The sequence below is a fragment of the Festucalex cinctus genome, chromosome 16 (assembly GCF_051991245.1).
Source record: "Festucalex cinctus isolate MCC-2025b chromosome 16, RoL_Fcin_1.0, whole genome shotgun sequence".
NCBI lineage: Eukaryota > Metazoa > Chordata > Actinopteri > Syngnathiformes > Syngnathidae > Festucalex > Festucalex cinctus.
This window is the reverse complement of record NC_135426.1, coordinates 25,063,276-25,089,620: the sequence shown is the minus strand read 5'-3', so window position 1 is coordinate 25,089,620 and position 26,345 is coordinate 25,063,276. Positions and strand designations below refer to the sequence as shown.

Here is a 26,345-nt window from a genome sequence, read left to right as displayed (position 1 = left end):
CGTTAAAAACCCCTCGCGGACGATTGACATCTAATGAGAGGCTTCCTGTGTTGTTTTTGCAGGTCAGGCCCACCATCTTCGGCGACCGGCATGCAAACTCCTCAAGTGATGCCGAAAAAGGTGAGAATTTTCATTTTGTGCTGGAAGGAACTATGGTATGGCACTTTGTCCCAGTTAGGCAATCGCAAATCTCAAACTGTTATCCGCTCAAAAAGTCACCTATTCACTGTTTCCAAACTCAGCCCAAATCTGTATTTATTTGAAAAGTCGAGCTTTGACGCCATCTTGTGTTATCTCGGTGCAGAGGAACTAAGTTCAAGTTAGTTGAGGAGCAGTACTTTGATGCCATCTTGTGGCATCTGTACAAAAAAATGACACTCAACAGTATTGTACTGTGTTAAAGCTGCTCTCTGTAACAATTTGGCCAACAATATCTTTACAATAGTGTTTTTATTTGACCATTTATGATATCTGATTAGTACATTAACACCAAGGCTGTTGACAGTGGGTACTCCTGCAAGCGCGTGGCTAGTAGTTTTAAGACTGGATTCGGTGCGAACTTTCCGCGCTCATGTGCGCATTGTGTACGTGAAGAAGGGTGTGTGCAGTTTCATTTTTCGTCAACAGGTGGCAGTAGCGATTCGAAATTGAATTTTCTGCGTTCTGTTGCTTTAAAAAAAAAAAAAACACTGGTCAGATGTTGTGACATTTGCTGCTGCCATCTAGTGGTGAGGGTTTGAAACACTCAATAGAGTGCACAGAAATATTGCAAAACTATCATTTTTGAAGTTTTCCAACCAGTGCTTTGTAAATTGTACTTTGAAGGGTTAAAAAATAAAATGAAAGGGATATTTTATACTAATGACAACAGCTGACGCAGTAAAAGGAAGAAAAAAAAACCTAAATTAAAAACTGTCCGTCTAAAGCCCAACCGTCCGCCTGCGTGCGTGTGCAAGTGTAAACATTTGTCCTCTGCATCCTCGCATTTTTTGTGGCGCGGCGGCCGCAAAACAGCTGCCTCGGCCTGGAGAAGCCGCCGCTTCCTCTTGAAGAAAAGCGCTGACATTCGAGGCCTTTCAAAGTTTTTGGTCCTCCCACTTGTGAAGTGCGTCCAAGTCAGCTGGAGAGCAGGTTAGTCATCCGCTCTCGAGGTCACCGAGGATGTGTGCTGACACTCCGCTCGTCTTTGGTTCGACACGCTAACGTTGGGCGCCTGCGTTTCAGGAGGGGAAAACATGTTGATTCATTGCGTTATTTGGAATTGGGGGTTTTTGGTGAAACCGGCAGCTCAGAAGTGGCAAGCCTGTGCATGTGGGAAACTGATTGTAATGTGATGAAGCCTTTATCAGATAGACGGCGACTGGAAAAATGTGAGTCACTTGATTGACTTTGTTGTAGCAGAACGGCGGTTTGCGTGTCTGCGTTACATTTGAACAGTTCTGGGTTCGAATCTTGGTTGAGTTTCACTGTGGTTTTGTGGATTTTTTCTGGTCGCTCCGGCTTCATGCGACATTCCAAACACGTTCAGGTTAGCTTCACTGAATTCCCTAAATTGTCATTTGGCAGAACGAAATTCTGCTGAGCGATTAAAGAGGATGGATGATCATTGTCGGCCTGATAAACAAATGATACGCAGTACTCATGTTTTGCGAAAGTAACTAGGTGGAATAAGCGACTAACAACTATTAAATTATTGCATAAAAGCACATTTCTATTCCAAATTCTTTCGAATGGAAGACACAAAACGTTCTGAACACTTCTTGTAAGCCAGTGGCGTCAGACTGCTAAAATTGGGCCAGATGTGTTTACACGCTGTGCTATTTTTATATTATCTCTCTTCAGCCTTGATTTTTTTTAAATTTTTTTTTTTTACTCTCTTGCTCTACACTGTTCTTCACATGGAGAAAAACCGTTGACCTCCAGATTGCCCTTGTCATTATACATGATGTCATTTAATTATTAAAATGCCACTTTATATACTGTAAAATATTAGGCACCATAACAGGATGACATTTCTCTGTAATTTAAAATAGCTTTCATCAAGAATTGTTCTACGCTTTAACCTAGGGCCTGACCAATCATTTTGTTTGATTTTTTTTTTTAGGTCAATGCTGATTCTGGTATTTGGCAGAATAATAATAATAATAATAATAATAAAAATTTGGATTAATTACAAAAAAATATCATAAATAAAATAACAACAAAAAAAGATGTGAATTACAGGAGAGCCTCCACAAAGACAGCACAGATTATGTTTTCCAATGTGCAGGCAGCACTTCATGAACAAGCTGCCAAATGGTCAACGCCATGCAGCTCTGCTTACCTTTTGACGACGACACGATAGTTTCAGACAACGCAGTCGCTTGAATTGTGGCGGATCTTCACTCAGCCTCGCTGCCAAATCATGAGTGGGAAAAAAAAATCGCTGCAGAATTAAACCCAGAACTTCAGAAATGTGAGACAGATGTGAATCTTTAAAAAATAAAAAATAAAAACCCTTCAACTGGCTTAAATGTGGTTTTGGCCACTTTTGCTCATTTAGCAGACTCTGTAATACATTTAACACAAACACATTTCCTCGTATTTCTCCTGAATTTCTACTAGATGGCCTTTTTGTCAATTTGATTTTCACCACGGTTGCTATTTATGGTGTGACCTTGGCTAACTGGCCGGCTCCATGTTTTGAGAGAAGATGGCTCCCTCTGCTCCTGTTTTTTTTTTTTTTTTTGGGGGGGGGGTTCCTTTCGCCATTCAGATGTCGCTTGGTAGCACAGTTTGAAAAGCCGTGATCACGTTAGGGCCAAAGAGCCAATGAATAGGGGCGGCCGGACGACGGGGGCGCTCTGAATGCGAAGCTGATGGCGAGCACGTGTGTGGATTCGGTACACGCACGCACACTGAAGCTTTTGTCTTTGCCACCGGGCACGCCACTTCTTACAAACTTCTCGCTTTCGTTCGCTCGGTCCTTCCGCCAAGACGTAATTCTTCGTCACGTGAAACTGCGTCGGAGTGAATGAGTCGGCTGTGGGTGGCAGTGGGGGGAGCGGGTGGTTAAAAAAAAAAGAAAAAAGTTTGTCCTCCAACTCCCGAGAGCCGCCAGAGAGGTCACAGGAACAACACCCAATCCCGGAGCGGTTCCCATGGCGACCAGTGTGGCGGCTCACAATGAGGGTGAGCGGGAGAGAGAGTGATGAAAGGGAGTGAGAGGGAAAGGGCAGGAGGCGGGCGGGCGGGCGGACAGGCGGCTGGCGGCAGGATTCAGTTGGCGCATTTGGGGCTGGGGGGGGCTCAAAAGGCCAGTGTCAAGTAGCATGACAGCAACAACACATTTGAACAATTTCTGGTTTGCGATCGACAACCCTTTTATTTTATTTTTTTTGTCTTAGGTGACTTTGATCAGATGATGATGTTCCTGATTTAATGCTGAAATCCAATTTAGTGGGCTGCTCCTTCTGGTGTACCAGACTTGGCCACTGGGTGGCAGTAACATACAGTCTTGCAAACACAAACCAGCTTCTTCTACTATTCTGTAAGTTTTTGGAATAATGAGTCATTTTTTTCGTCGAAGATAAAGAATATATACAGTGGAAACTCAATTGAACCGACTAATTTGGGGAAGGCGTCAGCTCTTAGAGCTGCTGAACCATTCAATTGAATCTTGCCAATCCAAATTCATTGTAATCATTGGCTGCCCTCTGCTGGCCACTTTACAATCAGGAAATAGAAATGAGAAGAATAGAAAATTGCCATTAATTTCATGTCATTTTCAGGTGTTTTTTTGGGGGGGATATGTATCATAAGTACTAGTGGTATTGGTACTTGTATCGGTTGACTATTCAAAAGTTGAGTACCCGTACTAGTGTCGGTCTGAAAAAAAGTGATAATGGTGTCCTTTTTTCACCTCCATTACGATTGGATGCCACTAGAGAAGGGCTTGACAAAAAAAACAACTATACTGTACCAACAATAGCACATTCAAAAGACATGTATTCAGAATTTTGGCAAGTTCACGTTAGTTCCAATTTACGAAGAGACTCACGGAATTAGGAAGAACATTCTCGTGTACGTTCTTAGGAAGAACGAACTTGGCAAGCTCACAAGACTGCACACAAAAAATCCTGGACTTGACTTCCCTTTTAAGTTGTCGTACTAAAACTATAAGTTATAGATGTTAATTGCTAGGACGTCATTGTGATTTTCCGTTATATGTTAGCGTTAAGCTAGCAGTGGCCTTTCTTAAGTCAATGCAGTTTGATTGTTTTAAATCTACTGTTGCTTTTGTAAACATCTACTGGGAATGAGATGAAACCTATTGAAACTGCTTTGCAAATTGTGCACGGGTGTGATCGTGAGCGCTAATCGTCAGTTGTCAATATGCGGGCCTGCGTGTTGCCCGGTGACCTCGGTGGCCTACAAGTGAGGCCGCACCTTCCTGGACTCACTTTATCAGTTAACGGACGTCCGGCACGCAACCTCAACCTGCCCATTTAACACCTGCGTTTACTTTTGACCCCGCCTCCCCATCCGCGGCTCGCTCTTTCTCCAACTTTCACAAGCGCATTCCTGTCCGCCATTTGCCTGCCGCCACTTTGTCCTCTCTCTCTCTCGCGCCGTCCGTCCGTCCGTCCGTCCGTCCGCTGGCGCCCGGGGTCTTTGCGACTTGGCTCGGTTCCTGTTTGTTTTCAGCCATTTTGGGGACTCGCCTCGCTCATGACAAACTGCTTAAATGGCGTCCTCGCGGCTCACTCCGCCGCTCCCTCCCTCGCCCGATCGCCGGGCTTTGTGCAGATAAAGTCGTGCGTGTGCGATGTGCATGCGTGTGTGTTTATGTGTGTGGAGGGATAAAGGGAACAACACTTCCAAATAAAAAGAAGATTGGATTCATTTGGGTGGGGTGTGAGGGGGGCTCACTTGCAGGGGGAAGAACACTCCGAGTGGCGTGTGTGTGTGAGGTAAAACCTGGAGAGAGAGAATGAGAGAGGGAGACAGAGATAGGGGGCAAGTTGGAGTGTGAGAATCGCTCCTGCCCTCTGTCTTCATATGCCGCCTGTGTACACTCTCTCTCGCTCTCTTGCTCTCTCGCTCGACCACTGACGGAGGGGGGAGCGTGACAGAAAGCGAGAGAGCGAGCGAGCGAGCGAGAGAGAGAGAGAGAGGAGCGTGGGGGAGAGAACACATCGCAGCAGAGATGCAGCAGGAGGCTTTCCGAGGTACGTTCCCTTCTATGCTCGCCTTCCCGGCACCCGGACAGGGAGAATAAGCGGAAGAGAGGCCGACTTGTGTTGTCAGACAACCCCTCGGTTTGCCTTTCCTGCGTTTCCACGCGTGAAGTGAAGGGGGGGGGCGGTTAGCTGGTGATTTGCGTTTTTTTGTTTTTTTTGTTGCCATGCGTGCGTCGGGGCGTGAGCGCTGGTGGGTGGGTGTGCGCGGACGGCGAACTGAGCGCGTGCGCGCGCGCGCGTTCGCCGGCCTTCCTCAGCGAGGCCTTCGTCACCCTCATCCTCATCCTCGGCCTCTGTCGCACTTCTTTTTTCCGAGGGCAGGCGGTGAAACTTTTGGAGTGGGTCGCGTCTCGGCAGAGGGGACTGACAGGTCAGAACGTGCGTTCGACGTACTTGGTGTTGGGACCCCCCCCACTCCCCTCCACCACCACATGTCTTTCCGTTGAGTGTTCCTGTGGCTTGTTTTGGTTGCGGGGCCGCCCCGTATGCGTGTGTGTCGTCCATTTTAGCAGACTGTTGTTGTGCTGGAGGTTGTTGGAGGGCATCAATATGCCCTACCACACCGTTGTTGTTGTTTTTTTTGTTTTTTTCCCCCAAAACAGACACGCATCAGCTGCCACCGACTCTGCAGTCCATGGTTTCCATGGTTACCAAGCACCCCCCGCATAACGTATGGAAAGTATCATGCACAGTGCCAAAAGGTTGGAGGTCATAGGTACAATGACAGCTTTTGTTTTGGTGGTTTAACCTAGGAGTTCTTAAACTTTTGGGGCCCAGTGACATTTTCTTTCAAGGACCCCTCATAATTGGAACACCGTTGAAACTTAAATGTTTCCTTATTGTTAAATTCCTTCTTTAAATAGCTTCAGTTATTGCTCATTTTTTTTCAGCATTCAAATTACATTTTGTTAGCACAATGCACAGGTTGTAAAACCAAATGTATAAAAACTAAATTCTTACATATTCTTTGTACTGCCTTTTTTTTCAATATTGCCCTGACAGGAAGACGTTAATGGCCTCTTTCATAAACTGAAAATATTCCATAAAATGACTTGCTTGTCCAAAATGTTCACGTTGAGTCTCGGTTGAAACCGGTTTCAAGTGAATGACAAGGAATAATAATAAAAAGTTTTCATGTGTTTCAGTTTGCAAAAAGTCACCGCCATAGAGGCAAAAGTTTGACATAAACCGTTTATTATTGACATTTTATAAGAGCTAAAGTTTGAAATTACAAAAAGAAAATGTCCCCACCCTTGGGAACTTTCATTACATTTACATTAACACAGTTAAAAAAAGTTTAAAAAAAAAAAAAAAAAAAAAAAAAAAAAACCAGCATAGAGATGTTAATCAATTAAGTAGGTCCCAAGCAATTAATCGGCCTATATTATGTATTTTAAAATCAGCAAAAAAAAAAAAAAGTGGGTGTATGTGTTTTTACATATTAACACTATGCATCTTTTGCCTTAGTTTTTTCCCCCTGAAACTAATACAAAAGAAGAAAGTTTTATAAAACAGTCAAATGTTCTACCTGTGATTGTGAAGGCACCAAAAAAAAAGTCATTTGATTTACTATGTATCGACCCTTCCAATGTGACGTCACGTCAATGCGAGTGAATTAGTAAACAATCAAAATAAATAGAAAATAGGTCAAACGGTTGATAAATCAGCTAGCAATGCTATGGTGAACTTGTGCGCGGCCGACGGATACTCGAATGGCTCAAAGAGAGACGAGATCATTCTTTCGGCTGCCGGCAGCGATTCGAAACCAGGCGGAAGACGGTGAGGTGTGAAAGACGAGCACAAATGCGAGCGAAACGACGCACAGAAAGTACGAGGATATGCTCAGATCATTTCATATCAGCTAGTTTTTCTCTTTTTCATATACAGCTGCTCATAACATTAAGCTCTGATTGTAAATTCCAGGCACATGTGATGAATGAGCCGTATTATCTTTAGTCAAACAATCATTCATACTTTTGTTGCATAAGTATTCAAGTCATTTTGAACAAAAAGTTAACGATTTAACACAATTATCACAATTAACACTTTAACCCGGGCTTAATTTCTGCTGAGGTATTTGTAGTAAACAACGTTTGTTAGCAGCTAGCAAGCTAAGATAGCTCGAAGATATACAGCAAGATGACACAAACGATTTAATGAATGACAATTTACCCCACGAAAGTAGTGATCGGCATATTGATTCTTCTGCTTTTGGAGGCTTGTTTTGTTCTAGTTTGGTGAAAATAGCGTGAGCCAAAGCAGACATGGGCGCCACCATCGCAGTAGACGTTTTATGCTTGACTGTAAATCAACAACTCGATTGTTTGTTTTTGTTTACGCCCACCAGTAATCGTTGAAATCTGAATTGCTATGCCTCGTAAACGACCTCCAAAAGGTCATTGACATCTTGGGGTCCGAGTCGTTCTCTTTGGGCCCTTTCTCTGTTTGTCTCTTATTCAAAGACGTTGAATTGTGGCGAAAAAGATGGCGGAATGGTCCAGTTTGGCGCGACGTGTAATCACATAGCCCGCCATCTCGCCCCCCCTCCCATTCCACTTGGTCTTTGGCGGTGGGAGGGTGCAGTGGGGGTTGTGGAAAGTTCAGCAGCGGTTCTTCGCACACTCCTCTTCACAGATGACCAACCGCCGCTTTGATTCAGGCCCCTCCGGCCGCCCCTCGCCGAGGAGAAAAGCCCAAGCGACACCTTCCCCGTCCCCGCATGCGCCCAGCCCGCCGGCTCGCCAGCTGGAACACCGAGGCCCCCGCATTCCTCCCCGCGGGCGCACGCCAAAAACGGCAGACAGTTAACATATTATAGCGCTCGCTCGCAACTTTTATTTCCGGCGTAACGGATGGTTACGGCTCGCGAAACGCGAAGACGTCACGTCCACGTTTCCAGTCATCGGAAATTACTGGCGTCATTCCGCAAACGTTTCTTCTGTGGCAAACCGCAACGTTACGCAGATTAGCGGGAACATCAGCCATGACAGCAGTACTCATTTTGGTCAAGTGATTAATACTTAATGAATGATCAATTATATGTACAATTAGGATGATGAATTATTACTGTATGATTAAAACAACGTATGCACTCTCAAAACTGCTGGGTCAAAAATAACCCAATTTCGGTTCAATTTGACCCAACTTTCTTGTTGTTTGATGTATAAAATAACCCAGAAAGTTTAGTTTTATTTTATTAGCCACACGAATGAGCTCGACTACTGATTTGATTTTTTTTATTGCAAATTATTTTATTAAAATATAGGTCAAATGAACATTGTAAAAACTGCTTGCATGTACTGTTTATTTTTATTTTATTAAAAATATTACTTTAATAATAGAGAACAAATGATCCATCCATCCATTTTCTTGACCTCTTATTCCTCACAAGGGTCGCGGGGGGTGCTGGCGCCTATCTCAGCTGGCTCTGGGCAGTAGGCGGGGGACACCCTGGACTGGTTGCCAGCCAATCGCAGGGCAGGGAACAAATTATGAATAATACAATTACAATTTCAGTTTAGTTGTATTTTATTATTAAAATCTTTATTGTTGTGAGCGCTAAAAGACCAAAAAGTATTTATTCTTTTTATCTGTTATTCTTGTTATCTGAATTTTATTTTGCCAAATAACCTAAAAAACAAAACAAAACAAAACAACAATATCAGTCAGAAAAGCTTGCGTCTTTCTGCCTTCCTGTCTTGCCGGCAGACGCGGATGTCGTGCAGCCTCTGCCTTCGCACGTCGCCCGCGTGCGTCACAGGGAGATGAAAAAATAGCGACGGGGAGGGGAGCGTCACACGCATTTTCCCGGCGCAGGCGTCAGATGAGACGCCGGCATTCTAGGCCGAGCGGCGTCTCTTGCCGAGTCGGCCCACTCGGAGCCGACCTGGGCGCTCGCCGTCAGGGATTTCCCGGCCGGCGTGTGGCTTGGGCGCTAAAATGGAGGAGGCCGTTTCAGCATTTACTCAATGACCATCCGTTCCGGCCTCAGGCCCATGCACGATACGAGGACGCTCTTTGTCCTCACAATTCAGTGCACTAGTAGAACGGCAAAGGCGCACTAGTAGAACAATTGTTTCTTTCACATTATTTTCCACTAGTGTGTGACATTTCTACACACGAGTAGGTCAACTATGGCATACTTATAGGATGCAAGTTCCTGCTCTACTACTTTTTCTTTAATGCAAATCAAGGCATTTAAATAAATACTCAAAAGTCAGAACTAATGCTGCATTCGAGGATGGTCGGACTTTTCCGAGTTCAAACCAGGGATTTTTGATGCGATGTGCATGCTAGAAAAGTTATTTTCATTTGCGTCCCCATTCGGCCTTGGAGTGTTTTAATGATGTATTAATTTCATCTTTTTTTCAGATCAGACTTTTTACAGCATATTCACTCTTAAGTAGTCTGTGATACCGAGTACTTTTGATACAAAATATATCAATTAACTTTCTGACGCACACCAACATGTGTAGCACCAACTGCTGGTGAGGAGGAATTACTCAATGTCATTTTTTTTTTTTTTTTTTTTTGCCTTAAATATCTGGCGAGTTGCAGCACCATTCACAACTACCCGATATATCGTAATACCGTTACCTGGTATGCACACGACTCGCCCATCTCTTGTTACTAGTGCATTTGATAAGTAAGGTTTAATTGTATACTAGTTGACCAAAAGTTATACTAGAAGTGGCCATTTTACTGACATGTGCTAACATGGAGCTTAAGCCGAGTCTGTGGAATGTGGCCGAAAACGGCTTTGCCGGCTGCAGCAAAAGCGGAACGCGATTGGGGACGAGCGTGTTGCCGGGCTTATTAAGAACGCGCGTCACGCCTCGCTTGGGCGCAGGTGACAAGTGCGCCCAAGCGAGGCCTACTTTGTTGACGTCTGTTCTTCAGGCCTGCGGGGGGGGTGTCACGCGTGCGCAGTCCGGCGCGCACACGCTCCGCCTGTTTGCGTGGCTGTCGTCGTGCTGCTGTCTGGCTGTTCCTGTTGCACGTCCACCCTTCCTCATCCTCCTCTTCCTCTCATGCTCGCATCCTATCTACTATATAGGCCACTGCCCTATATAGGGAGTTTACCATTTTGTTATGCTATTTAATGTGTGATGAGCACATTTGGATAGTCGGGCTGAACGATTTAGAAAAATGATCTAATGGTGACATTTATTCTTTTTTTTGCCCCTCAATATTGCGATTGCGACCTAATTGGCAATTATTTTTTTCAAAGTCCTCTTCCCTTGTATTATTTAACAAACACAAGGAATGAATGAATCTGTATTCAAATAAACAATGTCAGCTTTATTATCCATAAACGTTTCAGTGTGTGGAGCCACTTTGGGACTTTGTGTACCATCATGTGACTGCCTGGCTCAGTTTGAGTTGTCAAGTGGGGTCAAATGTCACCACTGGTTACGTTGTAAATATAGGAAGCAGACACAATAGATCAATAACATAGAATGTAGAAACTAAGCAGTATTTCTTGATATCAACAATATTAAAAAGTAAAAGGTATGTTCCATTAATACTACTGACAAGTACACATTACCTAAAAAAAAAAAGTATGTTAATGTTAAGTAAATATAGCAGTAAATGAAATTAGCACATTACTACTAGGACCACTTAATCGACCAACCAATTTAATCATTCAATATTAGCTCTAACACTAACACAGTAAAACAACAACAAAAGACAAAGATATTGACAAACATCAGCCCCCAAAAAGAATGAGCAAAAAAAAAAAAAAAAAAAGTTATCCTTGACTGTTCTAAAATGTTCTGCCTGTAATTAAAACAATATAATGGCAATATAATTTATGCATTGTAATTGGGGCTGGGAAATGTATCCATCGAATACCGATTTCGATTTTGGCCTCTGAAACAAGAAAACGTCATTGAAGAAAAACGATAAGTGAGCCAAACACCGCGGCAAAAGTTGCTATGTTGTGAATGACACGACGAGAGGAGGTTGGACTCAGACGCAGAGTGTAAGTTGGCCAACAAGGCTGCAGCTTTAATTGCACGAAACTCAAATCGCCTCTCAAGGAGGGAAAAAAGGCTGAACAAAAAGAGCTCCAAACTGGAGATACAAAAAAAAGGGCACTAAAAAACAGGGACAACAAAAGGCGCTCCACAAGGGAGGAAAACCAGGGCAAACTAAAGGCACAAGGCAAGGCAAGGCAAGGCTAGACATCAAACAAGGACTGTGGTACGAGGACTGGGAGGACGCTTCCATGCACTGAGATTTGTGACACTTCGGCACTGAGGGGAGAATGCAGGTGGCTTTTATTGTCTGGGTTGATTGGTGACAGGTGGTGATAATCATGGGAGGGAACGTGTAATTAGGGAGCGGCAGGAAGGGCAAGTGACCTGGGGTGAGAAGGGAATCAGAATATCAAAATAAAACAGGAAACATGACTATGAAAATAAAAGCATGGGCCGTCACGCCGGTGGCGGCGTGACAGTGAAAGCACTTTTGAAGGTTGTTTTGTCATCCTTGAGCATGCTTGAAGCTGTTTAATAATCTTTTTTTTTTTTACATTTAATTTGAGTTTTGGTAGTTAATAGTAACTAAGTTTTGAATAGTCGTGTTCATTTCAGTATCACTCAAAATATTACTGATGATTAGATTTCCCTAATCGCCCAGCCCCACTTTGTAATTATGCGACAGTGATGACGTCATTAATGGTGCACTTGCCTAATAGTTCATAAGTCCACGATATAGAAATGCCGATGTAGTGTTTAGGGAGTCGGATTGAGTGACTGATTGCGTCCACAGCCGTTCTCGGCTCCCTTTTTTCTGTCACCCGTTGACTCGCTCTTGCCTTGCTCTTCCCTCTGCAATAACAGCGCTGACCTACTTTCTGCTTGTTCAGTGCTGCCTGTGGAATTTTACAGCGGCCTGCCTTCCTGGCCGCCTTGCCGCTTGAAAACGCAGGCAGCAAAGCATGACTGAGGATTTTTGTCTCCTCACGTCATTTGCGCTCTTACGCAGGCCGCCGGCCCGACCGCCCGCCCGACCGCCGGCCCTTCTCAATCAGCAATTTGACAAATTGCCCCTCTTGAAGAAGTAATAGCCGAAAACACGTTGCAAGTTGCAAGTTGTTGGCCCTTACGTGTGGCATCGTCACACGCATCAGCCGGGCCTGCGGTTAGAAGGAAAAATGCAAAATAGCTTGTTGTCTCGCCTTCTATCCGGTCGCAGAAGGTGGCAAGACAAACGTCCGCTGTGCAGTGGTAGGAAGTAATGCAGTATAAATACTTTGTGACTGTACTTAATTAAGTCCATTTTTTACTTTATTTTTATGTTTTCATCACACTGCATCAATTGATCGGCCGTAATATTTTGCTAGCATAAATGACATTCTATTTCTAGCTAGCTCTTGAACAATATGGCGTAAATGTAATTTAAAAAAAAATTTTTTTTTACTAATTAAAGGAGTTGAATAAGTACTTAGTTTTTTCCCACTAAGTAGCTCTACTTCTACTTTAATACAAAGTGTGAGTACTTCTGCCTTGCCTTCTACCTGACTTGATTAATAATTGTGTTATTAATTGTGATTTCAATATCAATCAAAATAAATCGGATTATTATTGTTTTTCCATTATCTCCCATTCATAACTCTTGTGCTTTGGTACCATGAAATGAATGGAAATACCTCAAGTCCTTCCCAGATCCCTCAAAAATTCCCCACCCCCCCCAATTATTTTATTTTTTTTACACTACAATTTCACTTATTGCACAGTGTGCAATCCTTAAAGACTAGTGTATTGCACACGTAGCTTTGATGATGAAACACAAAGACAACAAAGGACACTAAGGCCGTAGTAATATTACTAGTTATTTGCAGTCAGAGTAAAAAATACATGCCTGTTATCTGTGAATATTATTTTGTGCTCTTTATGTGTTACCATTTATGTTCAAATGTTAGTTACAGGTTTATAACTACTGCGCTCTAGCGATGCTAGTTTTGTTAGCCTGTCTATGTCGCTTCATATGATTTGCCGATCTATCTATGGCAGCGGCGTATGGTGACAAGCAGAACAATTAAAGGCTCTTCCACTAGATGGCAGAAAGTAAAGCAAAGCTCTGTGTCCAACTGTTGCCATTCACAACAAAATAATCGCTGTTTTTCAACTAAAGGGGCCCAGATATGACACAGAAAAACAATATTGAGATGGGACCATTACATTAAAATTCAGTTCCTTTTGTCAACATTTCTGTTTGGTCGTGTCCTGTGAGATTTTTCTGAAGTAAAATATGTGACTTAGCGTAATAAAGGCCGTTGAGTTGAGTTAGTAAATGTTTAGGGCCAGCCTGTATTTGCCCCTGATGCTTAATGCATTTTTTTTCCTTTTGTCTTTCAGATTTCGGGTGCTGGTCATGGTGTCCGGGGTGAATGCGTGGGACCCCCTCCACGCGGGCCTTATTCACTCTCGTCTGAGTGAGGCTTCTGAGTTAGCGCCCCCCTGCGCCCTCATACAGGACATTTGCCGCCAGAGTCAGCGCCAGAGCCCTTTGTCTTCCCCTCCACTGACTCAAACAACCGCAGAAGCCCTTCAGCGGCCTGTTGGCTCAAACCGGGCCCAAGCATACGCTCAAGAGGAAACCCATCGTCAGCTGGAGATGAAGGGGAAAAGGCACTGCGGCCGAGGAGATGCCATGATGGAGGATAGGCTGGAAAACACGGCCGATGGACCTAAAAATGCAAAAATCACCCTAAGCTTCCCAGTCAGCGCCGGGCCCCTCCCCGCCTCGCTGACATCATCCAGCTATTGCCGTAACACCGCGTCATCCTCTTCCCCGCACAGACGCCGGCCTTCTAAAAGCTCAGACGAGGGGTCTCTATGGAAACTGGACTCCACCATGGATGTAAAGCACAGACCTTTTAAGCCCCCGAGGCACGACAGTTCTCCGTCCTCGTCACCCTCCTCCTCTTCGTCCCCAATGACTGTTCATGCACTTATCAGGAAGGATATAAAATCCCCACCTCCACTCAAGTGCTCCAAACTCTCTCCAGAGACACAGTTTCACAAGTCGGGGCCCGGATCTTCCAGCTCTTCTTTATCGGGCTCTTACGGTGGAGACGGATGGGACGAGAGACACAAGTTGGCCAACGGCACAGCGTCGCCCTCGCAAACGGCCCAGATCCTCTTCAGCCTGGGCGCCTCGGCCTATCAGAGAGGAGGCGGGGACATGGAGAGGAAGGAGAAAACAACAGGACGAGCAGCTGGGAAGCTAGGAAGTCCTCATGGACCCAGTCTACACCCGCCCACACTCCACCTCCCGCCCCCTCTGCCGCCGCCCCCTCCTCCTCCATCCGAGGGTCTCACCGCACCCCCACACTCCTCCTCCTACTCTCCCAGCGAAAGCGTCAAGCCCGAGCTGATTTGCGGGGTGTGCCACCGGCTCTTCAGCTCAGCCTCCTCACTCACTGTCCACATGCGGCTGCACCGTGGAAGCCGCGCCCTCAGCTGCCGCTTCTGCGGCAAAGTCTTCATCCATAGCAAGAGACTGCAATCTCACGAGGCCTCCTGCAGAGTGCCGGGCCTGCCCTCCAGACCGGGCCCAACTCTCGCCGTGCAACCAAAGGAGGAGCCGCTGGAGGAGGGCGAGGTGCGAGCGGAGGAAGGGGAAATAGACATGAGCAAGGCAAGGCCGGAGAAAAAAGCAGGTAGCCTTTTGGCGCATATCCAAAGCGATGATGACGCAGCAGCCACAGAGCTCATGGCGAGTGATGAGAGCCATTTTGTAAAGGTGGTGGATGGCAATGTCATTTACTTCTGCTCTGTGTGCGAGCGGTCCTACATGACGCTGTCCAGTCTCAAGCGGCACTCCAACGTGCACTCGTGGCGACGCCGGTACCCGTGCCATTACTGCGACAAGGTCTTCGCCCTGGCCGAGTACCGCACGAAACATGAGGTGTGGCACACGGGGGAGCGACGCTACCAGTGCATTTTCTGCTGGGATGCCTTTGCTACCTACTACAATCTCAAAACTCACCAGAAGACCATTCACGGCATCAATCCCAGTCTCATCTCCAGTGAAAAGACAGCCAATGGCGGCTATAAGCAAAAGGCAAACGCCCTCAAGCTCTACCGCCTCCTTCCCATGCGCTCGCAGAAAAGACCGTACAAGACTTACAGTGACACTTTGCATAATGGCCTGCTGATGTCACCAGCTGAAACCACTTCCCTCTCCCTTCCTGGCCTGGCTCTGGGACCTGGAGACCTGCAAAGTTTTATTAGTGGGGCCCATCCTCAGAGTGTTAAGCCTGACCCTGACGGCTTTTCCGATGACGTCTTGGCTACGGACCACGACCACCCAGCATCGCCACTCTTACCCCAAACAGACTCGACCCAACCTAAAAAACACGACAGTGAAGCCCACGAATTAGAACCTATTCGAGGCGGCTCTAAAATGTCCAGTAGCAGCAAAACCAAAAGTCACAAAGCTGCGAGAGGCGCAGATTCAACAAGCACGCCATCTGTGATCACATACGGGCACACAAAACCCTCAGTCATAGTTCACGGAACCGCTGTGTCATCGTCCGTCATCATGCACAGCAACCAGGTTTCCCCAGGAAGTGAACAAAACAAGCTCCCTGAAATCAATGTCAGTCAGACCTCTCACAAGGGCAGTGCAAGGTCATTAAAGAGACAGAGGGATGGCACAGATAGCCACCGAAAGAGGTCCAGAGATCCGACGAGACACGATACGGAGACAGACAGATCGTGTTTGAAATCCAGAAAATCCCACAGCAAGAACGACCTATCCAAGTCAAAGCAGCTGTCACCATCGGTGGGCCCACTGGTGAAGGAGACAGGCCCGCTGTGCCAGATCACTGTGCGTATTGGGGAAGAGGCCATAGTGAAACGCAGTATCTCCGAGACAGACCTAAGGAGAGACAAAAGCCGCTCTCCTCCCAAAAGCAAGAAAGGTGAGGCGTCTTCGGTCAAGGCTGCCCATCATCACAAACACCACGTCCACCGGCGGGCTAGCCAGGGGCAAGAGGACAAAACGGGAGGAGAAAGCAAGGAAGAAGTTGCGGAAAACCCGGGCCACTCCTCCGACCAGTTGAGAGAGTACAACTTCCGGCAAAAGGTGCGCGAGCAGGAGAGCGACCACGACATGGAGGACAATCTGTGGCGACCTTACTATTCCTACAAGCCCAAGAAAAAGGCACAGGCGCATCTGCAGAGGTTTAAAAGCTGGCAGCGAAAGCTCAAGTTTAAGCGCGCTCTGCGGCTGAAGAGGAGAGCGGAAAAGATGAAAAAGCGTGGGAATAAAGAGATGGGGAAATCTCAAGATGAGGAAGAGGGTGGAAAGCCGTCAGAGGCTGACAAGGGAGGATGTGAAAGGGAAGAGAAACAAGCAAAGGAGGGCTGTCATGAACCCTCCGCCCCTTCTCCGCCATCCCCAAAGCATCCGCTCGCGACCCCCGTTGCGCCTTCAGGCCTCAAAAGGCGGCCTTGGACCAACGGGAACGCTGCAGAGTGTGCTACTTGCGGCTGCTGGTTCTCCAGCTCCAGCAAGCGGGACCAACACGAACTGAGTCATCTTCTGGAATTCGTGTGCCTCTTCTGCCGCGCCACTTTTCCCTCGAGGGACAAATTGGAAGACCACCAGAGGATCCAGCATCCCAAACCTGCCGACGCATCATCAGCCTCCCAAAAAGTGCCGCACAGTGAACATCCCGATGCGCTCAAACCAGAGTGCGGTGATGAAAAGGAGGATCAAGTCAACGTGAGTAATTCCAGTCCGGCTCGCCTGAGCAGGAGAGCATTGTCACGTCACACCTGCCCACAGTGTCACAAGGTGTGCAAGACGTCCTCTGCGCTCAATCGCCACATCCGACGTCACGAGTTCAACAGTTCTCCTGAGAGGGAAAAGGAAGAAGATGCCCCGCAAACCGAAACAACTGCCGTGAGCAGAGACGCGGTCCCTGAGAAAGGCCAAGTTGTCTCAGTCATCAACTATTCAACAGCCGACCCCCCGAAAACTTGCGAACCTCCATCATCACCAGACAATCACGGTGAGCCGACAACCCAGCATCGGCAATCGGAATCTGGTGACGAGCCTGAAATGGCCGAGCGCACGTACCCGGAACCCGAGAGGCAACCCAAACTGAGCGAGAGCCCGGTAAACCTTGCACCGGCTAAAGCGCAACGCGCGCTGGCCACACCCCCCACTGTCCAGAGCGTGCTGGTCATGAACAGGCCCGAATGTTTGGACTACCGCACCCCAGGCAAACGGAGCCTAGAAAGAATGGCGAGCCCTGTGAACTGCATGGCAACCCCGAGCACCTCCGCTAATGTGTCCATGATGCCACAGACCAGAATAACCACTGCCGCTCCCCCTGTTTCCATGGCAACCGTGAACAGCTCCGATCGAGGATTCGTGACACGAGAGGGGGTCATTATGGACAGAGAGAGGCAGGCTCGGAGTGGTTTGTTTGTGCACGCAAGCTACAGGGAACCCCCTCTGGTCCAAGATCGCAGAGTCCAGTCTCTGTCCCGCAGTCCGTCTCCCAATGAAGCACAAGACCTGACCATGTCCTCCATACTAGCCAGAGAGAGGGAGATGGAGAGGCAAAGACTACGAAAGGGGGAGCTTGAGAAACAGCGAGAAAGGGGGAGTGACAAAGACAGAAGAAAAGACATGGAGAGGGTCCAGCACATGAGTCGACATGAACAGACTCCAGTGGACCAAACACCTCTGTTAGTTCCCAAAGAAGAACCTTTAAGTCCTGTGCCATCCCCCCAACACATCCCCACTCAGACCACTACAAATGGGCCCCATTTGCACAGACATACTCCAAAGTCCCCCTGCCGCCGTGGACTCTTGACTGCAGCCAACCAGCAGGTCCAAGAACTGGACCGGCTCACATTACCCAGCGGGGGGGACCGCCCCTCTGCCCACGCTCTCCTTCTCCCGCGGGCACCAAAACCAACCGAGCCTGACCACCTGGCTACTTCCAGGGATTCACAGCACTTGGAACCAGCGCCTGTGTGCTACCCTGTCCAGGACTATCCCCTTCCCCTGATCGTGCCGGACACTTATCAGCCAGCTAAGAAGCAGGACGACAACCTGCTTGTGTCCTCCTACCCTACTGGAGCACTTCCCTTCGGCCCTCTGGGAAAGATGATGGTCCCGAATGGCGCCGACTTGGCCAAGCTGCCCTTCTACCCAGACCCATACCAGCTCCTCTATGGGTCCCAGCTTCTGGCCTACCCTTACAACGTGGCGGCTCTTCCTGTGGCCCTCAACATGATGGCGCCCGGCGCGGACAAGGTGGAGCCTCTGCCTTTCCTGCCGGCAATCTTCAACTACACCGCCGGCGCGGGGCCCTATATGGGCACAGCGCCGCACCCGCTGGTGGCCAACCCCAGCTTCTACGGCGGTGGCAAGAAGCAGCGAGACGGCGGCAGCAACAAACCGTAGGACGCCAAAAGGATTCCTTTACAGAGAGGATAGGACTGGGGAGGGAAGGCGTGGCCGATGTTGGAGTTGAAGTATCATCACCTTCCTCCCGTCTTTGTTCTCTGCTGTTTTGCCGTAGTGTGTCGTAGTTCTAGAACTTGATTCTGTTATCTTGAATATATGAATAAGAACTGCGTCCAGGGTGTGTTTCTGTCGCCCCATCGGAGCTGTAGCCTGTCAGCGCCTGAGAGTAAAGCGACTCAAAGCCAGCACTACTGCCAAAATGTTAAGAATGTTGGCTGAGATTTCAGGATGAAGATCACGATAAGCTTCACAATAAGTTTGAACTTTGAATGCTGAAATCTCACCCCAAAGCCCAATTAACGTTTTGCAGAAACTCCGCAGATGTGCTGCGGTGGTGCGCGCTTGTATTGAGGACAGTTAATCGGTAGCGCGCGTGCTGCGACTAATGGGATGCGTGCACGAGTGGTTGGAGCCGACAGCATTTCGTCCTTTCGGTCGGTGCGAGCGCCGCGAGTGTGTAGCAGCGCGCCTGTAGAAGGGATACGTCGACCGCAAGAGTGTGCGACAACTCGTCTCGACACGTCACGTGACTTTGTGGTCAGGCGACACTGTAGGATGTGTATAGCATAGTTTTTACCTTATGTGCACAAAAATAGTCAAGTAGTGGTCACTTAAAGGGGGAGGAGCACTTGTAGCTGCTTTGGATATGTAGCTGGTCACTGGGTGAAGAAATGCAGGCTGGTAACTATTGCACTTCCCTTCTTCATCTCATTTCCTTTTCACGAGAGAGGAAAGAAAATGTCCGCCCCCCCCCAACCCCAACCCCAGCCCCAAACCCAAACCCCTCGTGGCGATGGACAAGAAAAATGTAAAGGATTCAGGGTATTGAGTTATTTCTAGGTAGGGAAAAAAGGAAGCAAAGATTTGGCTTCCAATGAGGTTGAGCTCAACAGCCAAAGTGATGCCTGAACACCCCCCATGTCGTTATTGTATGTTCAACGTTGTTGATGGTTAAGCCCCTCCCCCCTCCTGCATTGGTGGCTTTTAGGGATGGGGGGGGCCTAAACCGAAAAATATGAATGTAAATTTGAGTCACGCGGTCAATGAAGTACAGCTGCATTATGGTAGTCGATGAGAATCCTTTTGGGCATTTATTCTAAATCTTCCATATCCACTTCAAGGTCCTTGCACGAGTATGCGCACTATTAAAACTGTTCAGTGCACAAGTAAAATTTGTGTCTGCCACTGCTGACATTTGTGAAGCAAAACTGCAGGAGTTGTGCTTGAGATACGAGTGAATTAATATTTTTCAAGATACTAATTGTCATCTTGGTCGAATGATTTAAGCTGCAAAAATTAGATGATTTTTTTTTCTTTTACTGTTTTTTTTTTTAAATATAAATATACACATTAACACAATACAACCTAAGATAAAGATGACATTCAAACGTTCCCGCCACAAAAACTAGCAAAAAAAAACATAGCGAGTTTTTGCATGTTTTTTTTGTTTTTGTTTTGTTACATTAACATAATACATTTGTGCCCAAATATAATGTAATGATATTCACCCCAACCCCCCAAAAAGGACCCAATAACATATAACAGGCATATAATAGTACTTAAAAGCATGTATTCTTTATCCTCTGCGAAGATTGACCAATTTTGCTGCAGCTTACTGTTTCGTGAGACAATTTCACAGTGTCGCTAATAGCACACAGTTGTCAACTAGTGCACAATTTTCCGGCGCCCTTGCCCCGCCCCCCCAAAGATTTTCCGAGTCTGGGGACTTTCAAGTGTCGATGAAGGATCTGGATGATATGCTCAAACGGATTTTTAGAAGACACAGTTTCAGTTCTTTGTTGTTATTTTTTGTTTGCTTCACACAAATAACCTATTACAGGAAATATAACAGTCTGGTATGCATATATACAGTAGTCCTAGCAACACGTCAGTAAACTTGGGTTCCGTATCCACAAAAGCATGAGCGACACTTGCTTCCTAACCTTCACACTGTGCGCACAGCTTTTTGTTTTTTTTGTTTTTGTTTCTCTCCCCCTTTCTTTCCGTTCCCGTCTCAATCTTTCCATACGTCTTTTTTCGATTATCACCCGAGGGCCGAAGTTGGCTGAAGTCTGCCGGGTATCGTTTTTTTTTTTCTTCAGGGTTGAGCAGTTAAAACGCACGTGAGGAAAAACCAAAAGCCACAAAGTCAGCATATCCTCGGCACTCGCAAAACCGCTTCGGTTGTTGTTTTCTTTTGTTTTTTCAGTTCTGTGTTACAAACAAACAAAAAAAAGAAAAGACAAAAAGCCTCGCTGTCTTCTCGGACGCAATATTCCAATCCATTCCTGTCGACGTGTTTTTGGACCATCGTTTCTTATGTCATACAGACCAAAAGCATGCAAACGGACTCATATCGTCGTGACTGGACTGGAATCTGGTGGCGTTAAAAAATTGTCTACTGTACCTTTTCGTTGAAATGAATGTGCCTCTGCTTTGATATTTAAATTATCTCTCGTTAAGATGTGGATCTGCCAGATTTCCGACGTTATGGTGCCTTGTTACGGCATAAGAAATTAGATTTGTAAATGAAAGCTTTTTGGTTTTTTTCGGTTTTTTTCCCCTTTAGCTCTCATCTGGAGATCGATCGTGATCACGGCTTTGTCCGCTATGAAGCTGTTCATAGATGTAGGGATGTGGCTAAACTGTTTTTTTTTGGTATCGTGTATCATGTCTAGGATAATACTGTGCCATAGAGAGCCCTCGAAATATGTTGGTTATTTTTTTGGAAAGGAAAAAAAAAAAAAAAAGATGTTTTTATGTTGCCTGAGGACTTTGTCTTTAGATTTGATACAAAGGCTGCGAGCCTCAGCTCTCCCAAAGTCTGTAGTCTCCTTTCCCCATAACTCTTCTTGACCCCGACTGCCCGCCCTTTGACCCCCCCCCCCCCCCCTTCTGTCTCTTTGCTGCAATCAAACAAAATAAAGTATTAACCTGATGACCCAATGAAACAAAGTCAGATTTTATTTTTGTAATGAGATCACAAATGCAAATGTCTCAATGTATACTTGTTATTAGTCTTTTTTTTTTATTAATATTAAATATTTGGTAAGTGAGCTGTTGCATGTCATTATGGAAAATATTGGTAAAATTTTAAATTAACAATTTGACAAATGTTTTAATATTTTATTGTACAGTGTTTCTTAATTTAGAAAATGTCTTTTCATCCATCCATCCATATTTATTTAGTGTAAAATTAGAATAAATGATTGATGTCTTGATACATTTAGCATTATTTTATTCAATAATGGGAAATTTATTTTGTGGTAAATAAATAATTTTGCGTGTGCATTTTACTTTTAAAAACTGGGAAATTTATTTAGTGTAATAAAATGGTAGATGAAAGACAAACGTACATTTCAAAATATATTTTAGTAAATCTGTAAAATTTAAAAAGTGATTCAATTTTTGCATTTATTAAAGGAAAATTGGTGTAAACTAAAAATATTTAAAAATTATACGTTATATATTATCTGGATATTATCTTTGCAAATTGGCGAATCAATATCAGTGTTGATGGCAAATAAATGATGTGAAGTGAAATGGAACGTGAGAATGCAACAAAACTTGAGTACAAGTTCAATTGTAAAAATCAAACGTTACATAAAGATGAAATTATGTCAATCTCTCACAATACAGTTTATTTTGAATTGGTGCTTGGTTTTTCCCAAAATCCAACTAACATTGATCCACTTTTATTATTAAAAAAAAAAAAAAAAAAGCAATTATCAATCACATTACAGACTTACATTAATTTTAAAGCATAAAATGAAAATGTTTGAATGGCAATTAAAATGAACTGTTTTAACAAAAGACATTTGAACTTTTTTTTTTTTTTTGACTCCTTTTTGTGTCCCTTGCAGCAAAAGTGAGTTGCGTGTCCTTGACAGGTTTGCCGCCGCCGCCGCCGCTTTCCCCTTTCGCATGATGAACTGAACTGTGCGTTGTCCTCATTTGTTTGTCACAGCGTTCAAATCGATACGGCGCCAGCTTGCTTGCCCTCTGGACCGGCGCACAGTCCAGGACGACACGATGATGGCGGCTGCACCACTGCTTTTAACTCTGAGCATCACGGCGCTGGCGTGGGGAGTCCACGGGAAGGTACGCGACGGCCGCAGTTTATCAAAAATGATGAGAAACCGTGATTGAGAGACATTAAAAAAAAAAATCTTTGTTTTACCGGTACCAAGTATCAGTATCGGCGCCGATACAAGCCTTATTCTAAAGTATTGGTACTGACGGAGGATGCCGATACCAGCCATCGATACTTAAGGCAAACCAAATCTGACATTGAATAAATACTCTTCAGTAGTTGGCGAATCATTATGCTTCAAAATGAAAGGTCTTTTTTCACGCTTTTTTTTTTGTCATTTTGTGAAATGGAACTTAATATACCAAATGTACGAGAGTACTTTGTATCTGTAACTCATAGAGCAGCCATCCCTCTCACTTTGGAGGCTCCCCCATGAGGTAACAGTGGAGCTCAAAATGTAATATGTATACATACAGTAGGTCATTTATGTAGTTCGTACCCGTAATTGTCCTATGATGAGGAATGTGCAACATTATCAAAAGAAAAAGATCATTTCAATTGCATTCAGCTTGCGTTCTGGTGTGTTTCCGTTTCAATCCTCTTTTGAGTGAATCAGCACGAATCGTTTCCGAACATCACCTGAGCACTGAACCGGCGTTAAGAAAATGAACATTATTATTAATTAACATTATTCAATTGCTTTTTATAATGAAAATGAATGTTCATTAAATTGAATAATGTGGTTGCACATGTTTGAAAAGTGTCAGGAAAAGCCTACTAGAACATCTTTAAATGATCAAAGGCCCTTAAAGTGGTTGCAGGTGTCTTGATTGGTTAATTGTGAGGACAGCTATGAGGGTGTGCCCACTTCTGCAACCATATTATCTCACTTTTGTTTTTGCTTCCCCTCTTGAAAAGAACACATTTCCCATTGAGTTGTAAAGGTTAAAGGTCAAAAGTGTCTTCTTCTTTTTTTAAAGTCAAACATTTGCATAGGGGTGTGTAGACTTTTTTTTTTTTTTTTTTCTGCCTTTGTATAATGATAAACAGAATCGGAGGGCTAACTTTTTTTTTTTTTTTTTTTTTTTCCCCTCCCCCCAGAAACAAATATCGGGCAGCGCTGCTGTTTACTTGGGCCAGCACAGAAATGTGTGGAGCCCGCTGATTCACATCTCAGTCAACCTCACCAGGATAAGAGAGTGAGTGAGGGTTCAAAGGTCATGGGGGTTTTGTGATCACAAATATTGTATGTATTACTCATTTGTTGTATCATAAAATACTCTATTCAATCACAATTGTTTCAAACATTGTTTTAATTAAAGCTTGAGAATATTTCTGGGGTCTGCACTGTCCTCCTTTTGTGACCTTTTGTTTAGCATCAAGTCGTCCTTCCAGCTGAGGACGTACGACCCGGAGGGGATCATCTTCTACGGGGACACCAAAAACGGGAGGGACTGGTTCATTTTGGCGCTGAAAGACGGCGTTCCGTTCATGCAGATCAGCCGCAGCGGGGTCCTCGTCAACGTGGTGGGAGGGCCCAAGCTCAACGACGGCCGCTGGCACACGGTGAGTTCCGCCGGCGTGTGGACGTACGCTGCAATGCATCCATAAAAGCATCAAATGAATATTGAAATCAATTGATTTCATGCTCGGAAAACTTTGCGGACACGCTTTTTTTGTTTTTTTCCTCACCCGTGTTTGTCCGTGTGGCCACCAAGCTGGAGCTGAGCAATCACGGCCATTTTGTGGTCTTGGGCGTGGATGGCTCGCGGGGGCTGGTGGTCGGCCTGCAGTCGGACGCCATCGAGGAAGTCGTTTCAGGGTCGCTCCGACTCGCGCTTGGCGGGATCCTGATTCCAAAAGACACGCTGGTCGTGCAGGTACTGCAACGTTATCCCTTAATGTGCTTCTTTCGCCAATGCTAACTGCTATCCGGTTGGACAGTTGACGGTTTGAGCTTTCCAGGATGTTTTTAAGACCCGTTTTGGCCTCGCAGTTCCAGCCTCAGATGGACGCGTGCGTGCGGGAAGGCAGCTGGCTTAACCTCAGCATCCCCTGGGAGACGGACGCAGACGAGCTCCGGCCGTGCTATCAATCCATCCGACCCGGCAGCTTCTTCCCCGGCAGCGGATTGGCTATCGTCAACACATCAGGTGGGACCACCGGATAGGAGGGACTGATTTGCTGCGATCAAACCAATCAGAGGAGGCAAAAACCGCCGACATCATCAAGGGCCAAAACTGGGCAGATTCGATTGAGTTACATGGCAACACATAGAGGCTGAAATCTGATTGGACGACAACAAAAAACAACAACATCCTCACACTGTTGGGAATGCCTGAATATAATTTCATGGACTCAATCATGTTGTTGATTGTCTCTCGAGCAGTTTTGCAGACGGACTACGAGCGCAGCGTGACGATGGAATTGTGGGGAGATTTCGCTCAAATGGACGGAACCATTTTAAGCATCAGGACACCCGGACAGGCGGGCTTGTTTGCTTTGTCCGCCAGTAATAACACGAAGGTATGCGCATGAACAAGACATATTTTCAGCAAAAGGCAGATCACAAAAGATTGACTTTTTTTTTTGCAGAAAGTAGTCCTCTTCCTCAGTGGTCACATCGTGACTTTGAAAGAGAACTTCAAGAGGCTGGAGATGACCTTCGGCACCGATTCACTGCAAGTACGACACGGCGGACACGAATCAAAGATGGCGTGGGATGACCTCAGCCCGCTGAAGGATTCTGGCCTTTTGAACAAACTGAGGCGAAGTCACATTGCCATCGGCGGCCTCCTCGGTGAGATTCCCATTCAGGCGTACGAGCCACTCATGAACCTGGGCTGGTCAATTTTTGGCTTTGACCTGAAATGGACCAATCAGACACAAACTTAAATGTGCATCACCATCTAATAGTTTCGGGTTATTACAGGGTAATAATAGTGTAATTACAATTAATTAACTAGGAACACATTGAACTTGCTTTTTACCACATGAACAAAATGTTATTCTTTCATTTGACAATAAAAAATGTTATTTCTTTAGGTACATGTTAAATATGGCAATAATATCGATATCGCGATATTCAACAACTATATCGCATAGCACATGTTTTTCCAATATCGTGCAGCCCCACCTCACAGTATCCTCTTTTCCGACAGCGTAGCTTACTGCGAAACCAAAACACTATTGACAGTCAAAGAAAACACCGAGTAAAGTTGAGCGCTTTGAATTCCGAGCGTGAAACAAATGCGCAAGTGGAGGCGCAGAACGATCGTTAACTCTGCCACATTCCTTCCTTGACTCCTCAGGCGAGAACGACGTCGGCTCCCTCTTCTTGACAGGCTGCCTGGAGAAGGTCCAGATCCAAGGAAAAGACGTGGACTTGGATCGGGCCAACAAGCACGCGTCCATCTCCTCTCACAGCTGCCCCGTGTGAACATCTGCACTTGCTTATAGAAAGACCAAAAAAGAATTCAGGCTTTTCATATTGATATATTTGGGATAACTGTGCAAGCTAAAGTCTAAAATTGTCAACCATGTACAATAGTGAATAAAATGCTTTTGGAATAAGATGACAATAA

The 26,345-nt window shown here is 45.6% G+C and overlaps 2 protein-coding genes across 6 annotated transcripts in view; both read left to right on the top strand.

The window, feature by feature from the left end:
• The window catches only part of zbtb4 (zinc finger and BTB domain containing 4), a 25,401-nt gene extending 2,572 nt beyond the window's left edge, over nt 1–22,829 (top strand). For 3 of the 5 annotated variants that reach the window (XM_077498972.1, XM_077498968.1, XM_077498970.1), the window contains exons 2-3: nt 63–120; nt 13,589–22,829. In XM_077498972.1, coding sequence (XP_077355098.1) covers nt 13,605–18,665 — 5,061 coding nt within the window. In that variant the 5' untranslated portion in view covers nt 63–120; nt 13,589–13,604 and the 3' untranslated portion in view covers nt 18,666–22,829. Of the gene's footprint in view, nt 1–62; nt 121–4,986; nt 5,211–5,236; nt 5,593–13,588 lie in introns of those variants that run through there. The other 2 variants (XM_077498969.1, XM_077498967.1) reach the window with 2 other exon arrangements.
• On the top strand, nt 22,688–26,345 carry shbg (sex hormone-binding globulin). Its single transcript, XM_077498973.1, has 8 exons — nt 22,688–22,829; nt 23,863–23,960; nt 24,138–24,327; nt 24,480–24,641; nt 24,758–24,914; nt 25,151–25,287; nt 25,357–25,561; nt 26,073–26,345. Exons 1-8 carry the CDS (start codon nt 22,761–22,763, stop codon nt 26,198–26,200), a joined length of 1,146 nt encoding a protein of 381 aa, XP_077355099.1. The 5' UTR covers nt 22,688–22,760; the 3' UTR covers nt 26,201–26,345.

Excerpts from the sequence above, each read along its gene's own strand:
- shbg (XM_077498973.1), top strand. The coding sequence starts at position 22,761 with ATGATGGCGGCTGCACCACTGCTTTTAACTCTGAGCATCACGGCGCTG. Across the intron at positions 24,642-24,757 it reads AAGACACGCTGGTCGTGCAG|TTCCAGCCTCAGATGGACGC; the intron begins GTACTGCAACGT and ends TTGGCCTCGCAG. Across the intron at positions 25,562-26,072 it reads TGCCATCGGCGGCCTCCTCG|GCGAGAACGACGTCGGCTCC; the intron begins GTGAGATTCCCA and ends TTGACTCCTCAG.